This window comes from Anolis carolinensis, chromosome 2, assembly GCF_035594765.1.
Source record: "Anolis carolinensis isolate JA03-04 chromosome 2, rAnoCar3.1.pri, whole genome shotgun sequence".
Classification (NCBI taxonomy): Eukaryota; Metazoa; Chordata; class Lepidosauria; order Squamata; family Dactyloidae; genus Anolis; species Anolis carolinensis.
Window position 1 is genome coordinate 220,576,915 of NC_085842.1, and position 13,390 is coordinate 220,590,304.

General features: G+C 39.2%; 1 protein-coding gene and 1 long non-coding RNA gene across 7 annotated transcripts in view; both read left to right on the forward strand.

Annotated features, from left to right (window-relative positions):
• Positions 1-13,390, forward strand: part of znf462 (zinc finger protein 462) — a 173,793-nt gene that overhangs the window by 149,083 nt on the left and 11,320 nt on the right. For all 6 annotated transcript variants that reach the window (XM_062971811.1, XM_008115287.3, XM_008115293.3 and 3 more), the window contains one exon: positions 12,676-12,899. In XM_062971811.1, the coding sequence (XP_062827881.1) occupies positions 12,676-12,899 (224 nt within the window). The remainder of the gene's footprint in view (positions 1-12,675; positions 12,900-13,390) is intronic.
• On the forward strand, positions 6-11,495 carry LOC134296550 (uncharacterized). The gene is made up of 2 exons (XR_010003346.1): positions 6-7,154; positions 8,103-11,495. It is a non-coding gene; the product is annotated as an uncharacterized LOC134296550 (long non-coding RNA).

Sequence of the window (13,390 nt, forward strand, 5' to 3'; positions counted from 1 at the left end):
TAAAGGAACACTACCAGAATGTATCAGTGGCTAAACTGGTTCTGCACTAACAATTCCTGTAGCTCATTTGGAAAACTGGTACTGTAGGAAAGTGTATAACCATAATGGCATCCATCGTAGATTGTTTCTTTGGGTATCTTGTTAGACATGTTCAAATTTTAAATGGAAAGATGTTAGGACTTGGACTGTCTTCAGAACCTTATTTTATATGACATTTCAACTTAAGATGGAACACCGGCTATAATGGACTTTATGTGAGCGCGGTTTTGTGCATATGCAGGTTGAGCATCCCTTAATCCAGAAGTTTCCACATTGGTGGCTAAGATAGTGACAGCTTTGCTTTCTGATGGTTCAGTACGCATATACTTTGTGTCATGCTCAAAATAGTGTGCATAAATTGCATTCACACTATTTATGTATTTATTTATTTATTATATTTATTTACCGCCTTTCTCACCCCAAGGGGGACTCAAGGCCGTTTACAACATATTAATGGCAAGAATTCAATGCCAACATACATATAATAGAAAAATCATAATAGCTAAACACAAACACATAGCTATAAATCAAAATCATTAAGCATAGGCATAAACAACATTTGAAACAAAGACAAATAATTTTAAAACATCCTAAGGTAAATATTAAAATCACATGATCCAAAAAACTTACACTTTGGCCATTTTGATTGTCATTGGACATATTTCCTAATTACTCCTTAGAATACATTACTGGCCAAATGCTTGCTCCCACAACCACGTCTTTATTTTCTTTCTAAAGGCTGGGAGGGAGGGTGCTGAACTAATCTCACTGGGGAGAGAGTGAGTATATTTGTATAAGTATATATAAAACATAAATTAGTATTGCGTTTGGGCTTTGGTTCTGTGTCCCAAGATATCGCATTATGTCTGCATTTACAAATGCAATTACTCCCAAATCTGAAAATAATCCAAAATCCCAAACATTTCTGGTCCCAAGCATTTTGGATAAGGAATATTCAACTTGTAATATCACAGACTCATGCCTATTCCATCTTATTACTTTGCATGTCTAGCATCGAGCTGCAGGTTTGCAGCTTTCACACTATAACATTACTACTCCATCTCAACTGCCATGGCAACATCTGTAGAGTCCAGGAGTTGATGATTTGGTGAGAATTTTCCACCAGAAAGCTCCATGAATACCTCTCCATTCTCCAAAACCACAGAATGCAAACATCGTAGATAAAATAGAATCATAGCTCTGCAATTGTCTTTCTAGCACAAAGCTACAGTCTTTTAGCACTTTCTTAGGCCTCCTAACCTAAAGAAACTGAAGGAAGAATTTGTGTTGGCTGCAGAATTACATGCTCTGAAGAGACAGCTGTTTGGTCTCTTCAAGGCTGGGAATCTTGCCCATAGTTATCACACTTGATACGTAGAAATGGTCGTTTGGCTATTGCAATCCATACCCATGTGTCGGGGTGGCATTCTGCCTGATGACAGCCTGAGCAGCATTCCCTCATCAGGGAAGTAGTGTTGAGGCAAAGAGGGGTGCATGTACTATCTCTTTCCCAAAGGAATTTTTTTTGTTTTCCTTTTTTATGTTGCAGCATGCATATGGTGGCCTGCCATTTCTTCATGAGCTTCTGTTTCTTTTGAGCACCTAAGTGTAGGGCACATGAGAAGGCTGTAGAGCTCACAGCCAGTGCGCAGGAAAGAAATCCAATGACTTTCACAGATGTCCCTTTTTAAAAAATAAAAATAAAAAGTGGAAAGAGAGAGACCTCTCTGGGATTCAAAATGCATGTAACAGAGCCACCTTTCGCGAAAGCAATAGCTAAGCAAACAATGGCTTCCAGTGTTGAGCTTAAACACAGAGAGAGTTACTAGCGCCAGACTGCCAGATCCTGTTGACCTCCAGGGCATGCTAGAAGGTTTATCTGTTTACAAGGCTTTTTAGAATGGCAGAGGGGGAGGCAGAGGTACTAGAACCAGTATTGGGTTTTTTCTTTTATATCTTCCTGGAGTATATAAGTAAATCAAGGAGCTCTTGTTTATTTTTTGACATATTTTCATGGTGTTTGAAATTGTGCCGATGAAGAAATATAGATAAGGTTGGAATACTGCCAAAAAGGATGGATGAAAGTGGTGAAACACACACTCACACACACACACCAATAATAAATGTGTGGTGACTTTTCCTGTAAGTGACGTTACAGGGATTTGGCCAGTCAATTGTGATATCTGAAATAAAAGCGCCAAAATGATAGTTGTGAGCCTACTGAAATTTAGGGTCAGTTTGTCAACTCAAAGTTTATGTAATTTCTTGCATCTTTGGTAGGCCAAAGCAAGGTTTCCTGTAGATACGGGGATGTATGCTGTACCTTATTTGTGGAATTATCGTGAGCCAGATTTCCTTATTAATGCCATGCATTTCTATAGTAGAAACACCCTTGCTGACTGACAAAAGTTAAAACCATAAAGTGTAAGGATGCAGTAAAAATATCATAAAAACCTACAAAGATGTAAAACAGCAACTGATTCAAAGTAAATATAAGCACCAGAGGAAAATGATGGAAAATATCTCAATAGGGTTTTCAAACTGAAATACAGTAGAGTCACACTTATCCAACTTAAACGGGCCGGCAGAACGTTGGATAAGCGAATATGTTGGATAATAAGAAGGGGGATATAAGGAAAAGCCTATTAAACATCACATTAGGTTATGATTTTGCAAATTAAGCACCAAAACCTCCTGTTATACAACAAATTTGACAGAAAAAGTAGTTCAATACGCAGTAATGCCATGTAGTAATTACTGTATTTACGAATTTAGAACCAAAACATCACCACATTTACTCCAAAAACATTGACTACTAAAAGGCAGACTGCGTTGGATAATCCAGAACGTTGGATAAGCGAATGTTGGATAAGTGAGACTCTACTGTATTAGAAATCCTGAGAGAATAAAATAACCAATACATTCATAATGTGACCACCTTTTGTAAGAAAAGCCCTTCAAAATTGGGCTGCCGCTAACTGAGAAGCCTCTCAATTTCTTTTGGATGCCTGCTGCTAAAGCAGGTAGAGTTTTGTCAATGTGTCTGTACCATGTAGAGCTTGGACACTATCCAGTCTAAAAGTCCCTAGTGAAGGTAAATCTTAATTTAAATATTTATACAGAAATGTTTAACAGAAATCAGCTGTTCAAAACGTATTTTCATAGATCCTTCAAAATTGTACTCCAGTTGCTCCAAAGAGCAGAAATTCAAAGTAGTGGTTGGAAGCCTGTAAACCTATCTCCAAATGTAATGGAATGGATAAAAAGCTTCTACATACAAAATGCCCCAAAAGACAATGATCAATTTGCACATTTTCTAAGCCTGTTTATGGACCTCACTAGCTTTCTGTAGAACTATTCTCTTTTGTTGCTCTGTCCCATTACCAACCTACCCCCAGCCACATTGGTAAAACCCATCTCACTTGCTCTTTCACGTCTTTGGTTGTCTGTCCATAAGAAAAGGGGGAAAGATAGGTGGTGGTTCTTCATTAGGGTAGCAGAAAAGAAGGACCATGACCTATATTTATAGATTTCTTTGCCCAGTCTTATCTTCATAGGAGACCTGGGTTGGAGTGGATAGTCTAGAATTGCAAATAGTAGTCCAGAATCAAAGTGATTAGCAGGCTTCTAAAATCCAGGCTCATTAGGAAGTAGACAGAATTACGGGTTTCAGGAGTGCTGTAGGAGACAATGGACAAACATAATTTAGGATTACTTGCAGAGGTCCCATCTGATGGAGAGGTGGTCAAGAACATATTCTAGATCCAGTAAGACTAGTATAAAAGCCTTGTTCTAGAAAGTCTTCCATCCTAGAACAGAGTTATATTAGTTTTGGTTTTGAGTTGTTTGTTTGCTTTTGCATGGGTGCTTCTCAGTTTGTGAAGCAGTATGTTTTTCCTCAACTACACTTCTTGCATACAATGTGCTTTCTTTCTATGTTTGATAATTGGACCAATGCTCAGTGATTAGCTGTAGGATTCTGGAAGAAGTCTTGCTTGTCAAACCCCTCCCCCCCCTCTATGCATGTGGTGCCCTTTACGTACAAGGAGCCTTTTCCTGCAGCCAGGCAGTTCAGAACATGAGGACACTTGCCTGCCCCTTTGTGTGTAACCACTTTCAAGTCGTTTCTCTTGTGTCTCTGAACTGGACCTCTCTCCCACCCAGCAGTAAGGGAAACTTCCAGTAATTCTCTTATCTCCTATATGAGAAGTCAGTCTTCTTCTGGGCCATTAGCATAAGGGGTTCCCAGGTGCTGCCATTTAACCCAGGTCCTACTGGGCTGCATGACAACCACACTAAGTAAACACAGAGCTACACTCCCCTTACGCCTGATCATTCAGTGCCAGGCATGGGCAAATCTCGGCCTTTAGGCGTTTCAAACTTCAACTCCCACAATTCCTAACAGCCGGTAAACAGGCTGGGATTTCTGGGAGTTGAAGCCCAAAACACCCAGAGGGCTGAATTTTGCCCATGCCTGTTCTATGCCTTCATTAGAGGGGACTTCAACAGTTCTGTTAACATTTTGGGGCAACTGATGGGGGCGGGTGGAATGGTGTCATAAGGTTTCCTTTAAAAACAAGGACCATTGTAGTCGTCGGCTGACTGGTCACATTAATCCATGGTATTAAATCGACATTTTATTTGACCCATAGGCCAGTTAAGATGTTGTAGATCTCACTTGACCTTTGTAATTTCCTAGTAAATGTCATCAATATAAAGAATAATACTTGAACTTCTAAGCTAACAGCTAAATAAATGTTTAGGGCAGATGATGCTAACAGTTGTATTATAGATTACAATGCTACAAGAATATTATAGGAGAGATACTTCCATGTCAATATTTAGTATTAGTCCAATATTTCCTCTTGTGTCATACAGTCTTTCTGCTGAAGATGTTTCCACTACTAATCACCTCTACATCTACTTTCTTTTGCTGTGTATGATATTAGCAAACTAACAATAAGTGTTCAACATTTGTTCCATGTTTGTTCCATCATGTTCTGGGCTGTTGTTGGCTACAAATATAGCTGAATTTTTATATTATACTAGCTGTGCCCGGCCACGCGTTGCTGTGACGAAGTCTGGTGGTATGGGAAATAAAAGTATTGAGGAATTGGTGGTAGTTAAGGTAAAGGGTAAAGGTTTTACCTTACATTAAGTCCATTATAAATGGGTAATATAGCTGTGTGGAAGGGCCTTGAGTCTACACTGCCATATAATCCAGTTAAAATAAGATAATCTGTGGAAGAGGCTGAGGCCTAAGTCTGCCTGTCCCCTGGGCTGAGTTGGTTGCTAGGAGACCAAGTGGGCAGAGCTTAGCCTTCTAAATGGCAGCAATTGGATAAAAACAATTATTCCTTTCCCTCTAATTAGGACTTTATTTTTCTTTTCTTTTTGTTGTATCAACCTAGAGGCGTGGATAATGGGTTGTGTTGTCAAATTTCGAGGTTGGAGGGCCTGTAGTTTTGTTTTGTTGGTCGCTGTGATGCCATCACACTTTTATATATATAGATAACCGCCCGAGGTTCCCTTTAAAAGGTTTGGAAATTGGGAGTATTATTTGACCGAAACTCGAGCTTCTTCCTTCTCTCAAAGCCAAAATTCCCAGAGATTTCTGATGAGACAGGAAGGCTATTTCATGCCTGTTGATATGGCTCTTGTGTCTTCTACCTAGAAATTCTGATTAAAAGTCATATTGCGCATCAATGGATAGAAAAATCTTAGGGATTTCTCATAACAGCTTCCATAATTCATATTGACAGGAGAATTTTGAGAACAGTTGTTCCAAAATAGCAATGTTTCCAAACAATTCCTTTGGCCTGTCAGCTTCCTTCAACATAGCTAAAATAAGAAAGGGAATAAGGGGATCACCTCTGCTATAAAGAACAACCTTTTACAGATATATTATCTCTGATGGCTCCAATTTTGCCTGTCTTCACTAGCAGAGTGGTCCATTCTTGGCTATACAGAGAAAACTACAATATAATTAAACCCTTTATCAGATTTATTTTAGCATGGGCTTTCATGGATTGCAACCCGCTTTCTCAGAAAACTCCAAGGAATGCAAGTTGCATTGGAAGAAGTGGATTGTAATCCATGAAAGAATATCCCGAAATAAATCTATGGGTGTCACGTGACACTTGCTTTGATATGCCAGTCTAGATTCACTCCGCTGCCTCTTTGAAAAATTACACCAATGGAAAAAATGCTGCTTTAAAAGATAGCGGAGAAGTCAGATGGGTGCTACTTGGGAGTTTTCATTAAACCACAATTAAGATACGGCGAAATAACTTAATCTGTAGCAGACGCTATTTTCATCCAGAGTATTAGGTTGCTGGGACAGGGAGCAGTGCTCATTTTTTTAAAAGGAGGAATGTGTTTCTCATTAAGCTGTTATGGGCTACAGGATGTTATCAATCTGCCTTGGAGAGTGTTGTGTGCTCTGAATTCAGGTTGGGCAATGTGAGTGTGGTTTTAACTTACCGTATATGGGCACGGTGGGAGCTGGAACTCTTAGGTAGTTTACAAGGCTTTAAGGAGGGATTTTGGAAGACCAGAAAGTGGTAATTGCACAGAGGCAGTGGCAGCGAGAAACAGCGCCTGGCTTGTAAAGTGAGCTTGGGTTTCCTTACGGCCTGACCTCCTGAACTCTTTTTGGCACTCCCGAGCTGGAGAAATGCAAACCCACGCCCAGCCAAAGCTTGTAGGCTTTTCATTTAGCCCAGATAATGCAATTAGCTGCTGCTGTCTTCTGATAAGTCACTCCCACCCAGCCTTTGACTAAATGCCCTGACATTCTTCCAGCGCTTGAATGCCACTTACCAAGGAAAATAGGCCCGAGGACTGTACATTTTTGTAATTCCCTAACTTACTATTTCTTCTTAGGAAAGAATGGGTGATTTTAATGTGGTTTTTAAAATTGTTCATGAGCTCTATTATTTTAAAATGTAAAATGACAGTGGTACTTTTAACATTATTTAAAGCACTATTTAATTAATAGTGCATTATTAAAATAAACATTAATTATTTAATTGCATTTCTTAGCATTTGGTTTTATTTGCCTTTCTCCTACCTGTACATTAAATTCAAAGGCGCAAATCCTAAATGAAGGATATGTCACGACCCAGGCAGCAGAGCACCAATAACCTTACACAGAGGCCAGAATCTAACTAATATCTTTATTGAAGGAATATATAAGTTAATAAAAGCAAGTGTATGAAATAGTCCAGAAATAGACCTTTCAGGAAAGGTCAAAATTAGTCCAAAGAAACAATGTCCAATATGAAATATTAAGGTCCAAAGTTGTAATCCAATAACCGAAACACTCACTTTGCCAGGCAAAGTGAGGGGAGATGACAAGGTCTTTTAGTCCATGAAACTTGAGCGAGGCTAGGAAGTAACTTGATTCTTGGAAAAACGAGGCTTGATTCAAGGCAACAAGGAAACTAGGAACAAGAACAAGATCCGTGGTAATTTCTTGGCAAAATCCGGGAAACAAGACGAGGCTGAGTCTTAGAAAGCAAGGCAGGAATCGTGGAGTAAACAAAGCTGGGAACGAAGGCTTGGCGACAGGAACGGAGGCTTGGAAGCGGAGTAGCTGTCCACACACGCTACTCCGGTTGCTGACGAATTGACTCCGCAAGATCCCTTTGTGGGTAAAACACCTAAATAGGGTCCCGTTTTCCCGCCCAAGAGCAGTTCTCTGGAGAACCAGAAACGAAAGCTATTTTCTGAGTCCAGATGCATGACTCCCTAAAATTTCCCATGGGAAGCAGGCTTAATCAGCTGAATGCTTAGCAGCTATCCTAGCACTCCTGCGAGACGCCTGATCGACTCCTCTCTGTTGTTTACAAAAATCATGGCGAGAAAACGTAGGAGATTTAGACTCAGGGCTTGTTTGACAGACTTCTGGAAGACAAATCTCTTGCAGGTGCAAGGTTTCCAAATCTGGCTGGGAAAGTTCCAATTCTGACTGAAACGGCGAAAAACCCAAGTTCTCCTCCTCATCTGGCACAACAGTGCCAGAAACGGGACTACATGGCCCATGACTCATCACAGGATAGCACTGTCACAACTAGTGTAGAGCATAATTGGAAAAGATAGCATTTAATAATGATTGTACAACTCCACAAACATTGGTGATGAGGCATTACATGATGTATATTCTGACAATGTCCCAGTTCAGACTCTTGACTAAACAGGCTCTGATGTCTGTATGCAGAAATATAAATGCATCGGGTGTAGACCGCATTATCCATGTGGATGCTTGAACCCATGACACTCAAATTCATAAAAGCTCTGTTTAGATTTTGCTTTTCCAGCTTGAGTCCACATGCAAATAGGAAAATATCTAATCCTTCTCCCTTCAACCTTGTTTTCCTCATACAAAAAGTTACACATATGCAAAGGAAATATTTCCACTTCTATGGAAACTCTCAGCATGAACTGGAAGATCAGTTCTACATCTCTTCAAACTTGCAGCTCTCCATGAGAGCACAACAAGGGTGGAGGAGGAGCTACATACTGTCCTATTCTCATGTGAATTCAAATTGAGTAAATAACATCTAAATGGAGATTGTTTGAATCTGGGGTTTATAGTATGAGCCACCACATGGACCATTGGCAGGCACCACTCCATACCTAAAGAGAAACGCACCCACGGAAAGAGGTTAGGCTAATGATTCCTCTGTTCATGTTTTCATTTAGATGGGATAGGTCAGTGGTTCTCAACCTGTGGATCCCAGATGTTTTGGCCTTCAATTCCCAGAAATCCTAACAGCTGCTAAACTGGCTAGGATTTCTGGGAGTCGTAGGCCAAAACATCTGAGGACCCACAAGTTCAGAACCACTGCGATAGGTAGTGCTGGACAAGGTTGTAATTCTCTCTCCAGAAAAAAAAAGATTACATGAACTGATCCATCGCACGTACTAGCCTCAGTATGGATTAATATGCCAAAGCAGAGGTAATGGAGGTCAACAACTGTTGAGTTTATCTACAGCTTCTTCATGTATGGAAGTTGTGGGCATTTGTGCAAATCCAGCCAACATGCTAGAAAAACAGACACATTTTCTCTGAGTCACCTTCTCCCCAATTGTTTTTGCATGAATTGATCTTTAGATTGCCACCGTAGGTTAGTTGTTTTTTTAAAAAAAAAAAAGAGGGCTGGAGGGTCAAAAAAGCAAAAGCTGATTCCTTAGGCACAACCACATTCATTTTAGGCTTAGTAGGCCACAGACTCTATAGGAAAACAAAGTTTAAAAAGTGAAAGAAAGAACTTTTTGACATTCTTCCACTTCCAAATGCCACATGCTTAGTTCTTTTAATATTTATAATACTTTATTTTCCATAAATCCTGATTTGGCACATGCTATGTCAAGTTTCAAGATGGATGACTACTATTGCTGTGGATAGCAATTTTGCCTGGGTTTAATCCTAAATCTTTTTGGGAGGTGAAGACAAAGACTAACTGATTTGGGGAATCTGTTCATTTCATATTTTAATACGTATTCAATTAATTTGAACTTCTGAAACTAATGGGAAGATCTATTCCATAAGGCTAGATATTAATACTTATGAATATTTTCTACTCCACTTTTTCAGGCAAACTTTCAAATTACATCATACACCAATAAAACAATTAACTAATAATATATTAAAACAGCATTAGACAGGGGCATTAACACTTAGGCTTAAAGACATATGTATTTTGCAAATGTAAACCAATTTGAACTTGGGTTTTCCTCTCTAAAGGTCTCTTTGATACTGTAATCCTGAGAGAATACTAAAAATTCATTGCTAGAAATCCTAAGTGTCTTCTTTAAAGCTACCGCTCCAAGATTATTATCTGGGTTGGAAGTTAGGTTAGTTTGAAGACATTTCTTTCTGACGGTTTCAACCTGTGATGTAGACATAGTCCCTGTTTTCAATAATTGGCCTTGGGCAGTCCTACACAATTGGAACTTCATAATAATGTAAAATCAGCAGGGGACATCTACATAATTATATGATATTCATGTCAGATTCAGACAGCAAGAGAGAGGTTCTTGGTGGCCTCCCTCTGCGGCAAACTCCCTTTTTGAATATACCTAAGCTACTCGCAGATCCTGGAAGAAAGAGGTTATAAATAATACTTCTAAGTACGGTAGCGACTTTGTGTGCTGCAGGAAGGAAGGGGGGTAGGCGGTGTGCTGGAAGAGCAAGAGTCTAATGCTTATTTCAAAAGTAATGTAAGGAGTGAAACTGCTTTATTGATGCAACAAATAGTTTTCTAGTTATATCGAAAGGCTACTTTAGAAGTCTTTGACAGAAGGTCCTTCAAGTTTTATGCCATTCTTTCATCAATACTATAGACTGCCTATTTTTAAATAGTGATAACAAAAAGTAATGAGCATTATAACAAGCAATCCAAGAAGTTGTTGGTGGTTTTTTTCTTTCAAAATTGTCGCAAAGAACAGCAATGGGTTACTTTTCAAATATAGGAGTAATGAGAGAAGAAATTCCTTACTCAAATTAATTATCCAGGCTCTGCCCCAAAGCTGTTTAATGCCTTTGCCAGCTAACAGGATAACTGACCGCAGACTGTCACTGCCAGATCATACCGGAAATAATAATATTTGTAGCTTTGCCACTAGTATAATTTAACCTGGCTGGTTTCCTTATTGGGATGTTCTTCTCACCTTATGAAGAAAGGCTTACAGTAATTAAACCTGCTTTTAATTATTAATTCTGATAACTTCTTTTCTCCCAATAGTACCCAAGGCAGCTCACATTAATTTTAAAAGAGGTGTGTATGTATATAGGTAAAGGTAAAGGTTTTCTGAAGCTAAAGACCTGGCTATGCGCGCAAGCGTTTAATGAATGAACTCAGTTAGCATTGACATGGATTAGATTTAGGCTTTTGCACAAGGTCTGATGGATGATTGGTATATATATATTTGGTGTTGCATTGTGTTAAATTTTTATATATTGTATTTTACTATGTTATTTAATTATTTTAACTGTTTTATTCTTATTGTATTGTATTATGATGTACTGGTAGTGATCCTACCAGTTGTATAAGCCGCCCTGAGTCCCCTCGGGGAGAAGAGCGGGGTAGAAATATTGGAAATAAATAAATAAATAAATAAGTCTAGTCGAGTCCAACTCTGAGGCTTGGTCCTCATCCATTTCTAAACCAAAGAGCCGGTGTTGTTCATGGTCACCTCCTAGGTCATGTGGCCAGCATGGCTGCATGAAGTGCTATTACTTCCCACCGGAGCAATGCCTATGTATCTTCTCACATTTGCATGTTTTCGAACTGCTAGGTTGATAGAAGCTGGGGCTAACAGTGGGAGCTCATCCCGCTCCCCAGATTCATACTGTCGACCTTTTGGTCAGCAACTTCAGCAACTCAGCGGTTTAACCCGCTGTACCAGAGCTCCGTATATGTGTATGTACCGTGTGTGTGTGTGTGTGTGTGTGTGTGTGTGCGTGTGTGTAAACAAACATACATTCTACATAAAATAAAAAATTAATGACATTGATACCTTAACCCAATGCAAAATAATTGAAAATATGATATCAACACTCTAGTACACAATGCCACCATTAAAAGACCTTTTGTCATATCCAGTAAGTCTGAAACACTTGTTCTTTAGCTGCTGGAAGAAGGATAACTGGGAGGGAGCCAATCGGGGGTTTTTTTGTGTCAGGAGCAACTTGAGAAACTAGATCTGGTATGGTCTATCAAATGCAATTTTCTGAATCAGTACTCCAAATAGTCCCAGGAACAGGCCTGAAGACCAAGACATGGAGGAATTTCTTTTGGTTGGGCTTTGTGATTGGGAAGCGGGAAAAACTGGGAAGAATTACAGATATGGAATGTACAAAGGGCAGTGTGTGACAGTCAATTTGTGCAAAATAAATACAATAGCCATTACTGCAGTAACAGTGAAGAATCGCAATTAGGACAGCAGTACTGTCCAAGTTCTTGAAAAACAGGTCTATTCAAACCTAATCAGTTCATTCCATCTTCTCTCTCACACCATTCCTTGGGGAAATTATGGAGCGATATCTCATTAATTTTGGAAACATGCCAAACCAAGGGATCTTTTGGAAATATTTCATTAGCTAGGGTTGGGTCTGGCGGAATCTAAGTTAAACCAGAAAAGAGGAGGGCACCTGCATGGGTATTTTAAGGTGCCACATTGACCAGTTGAGAGCAGCTTCTTATTTCACATGTTGTAAGAATGAAACAAGAAGATGTTTATAAAATACCAGGGAGTAAATGGCAGAAAAAGAAAAGGCAAATGGATCGGTTTGAAATAAATATTGGCAAGACAGTGGAAAAAAAGTTGAAGTGACTGTGTATAGGTGTCTCAGTATTCCAGAAAAATGAATACTGGTTTTAAACCATTTCATTGGACGTGTTGCAGTAGCAGATTCCCAGATTAGTTTAGTGTTTACACAGTATTTTATTCTTTTAGTTATTTAATATTTAATGTGTCTTTACTTAAGTGATATTTGTCTTTACCGTTCTAATGTGGCACAAATCCTATGTAAAATCATACTACATATTTTTGACATTAATATTGAAATGTGAAATGTATACAGAAAGTCTTTACCCCTTAATGAAGCTTTGATTTCCCCCTAAACAGAAGAGCGAGTGGTTCCCATAGAAGTGTGCCGTTCCAAGCTGTCCAAATACCTGCAGGGAGTTGTTTTCCGCTGTGACAAGTGCACATTCACCTGCTCCAGTGATGAGAGCCTACAGCAGCACATAGAGAAGCACAATGAGCTGAGACCTTACAAATGCCAACTCTGCTACTATGAGACCAAGCACACAGATGAGCTGGACGCCCACCTCCGAGATGAGCATAAAGTAAGTGCCTTCCACCAATATTCACCGGCACCTGATTTGTCACTCTAAAATTCAACACAGCCACAGATAGAGTGAAAGAATGTGACTTCCACATCCTAATTAGAATATTCCCGCATATTTGTAAGGAAGTCCAATCGGCCCATCATATCCACAGATTCTGCATTCATAGATTCAACTATCTGCGGCTGGAAAATATTTTTTACAAATATCAGAAAGCAAAGCTTGATTTTTGCCATTTTATATAAGGGACACCATTTTTGCTATGTCATTGTATATAATGGGACTTGTTTGTTTTTGGGTTTTATGAATAGTCCCATTAGAAAATGTTGAAATACAACTCCCATCATTTTGGGTCTGTTACCCCCAAATGTTGTAAGTATTGAAAGTTGGCCATATTGGGTATACATGCTGTTTGGTCAAGATCCATTGTTAGGTTCCCAGTGCTCTCAAGATGTGGGTGAACTATAACTCCCAAAATTTAAGGTCGGTTC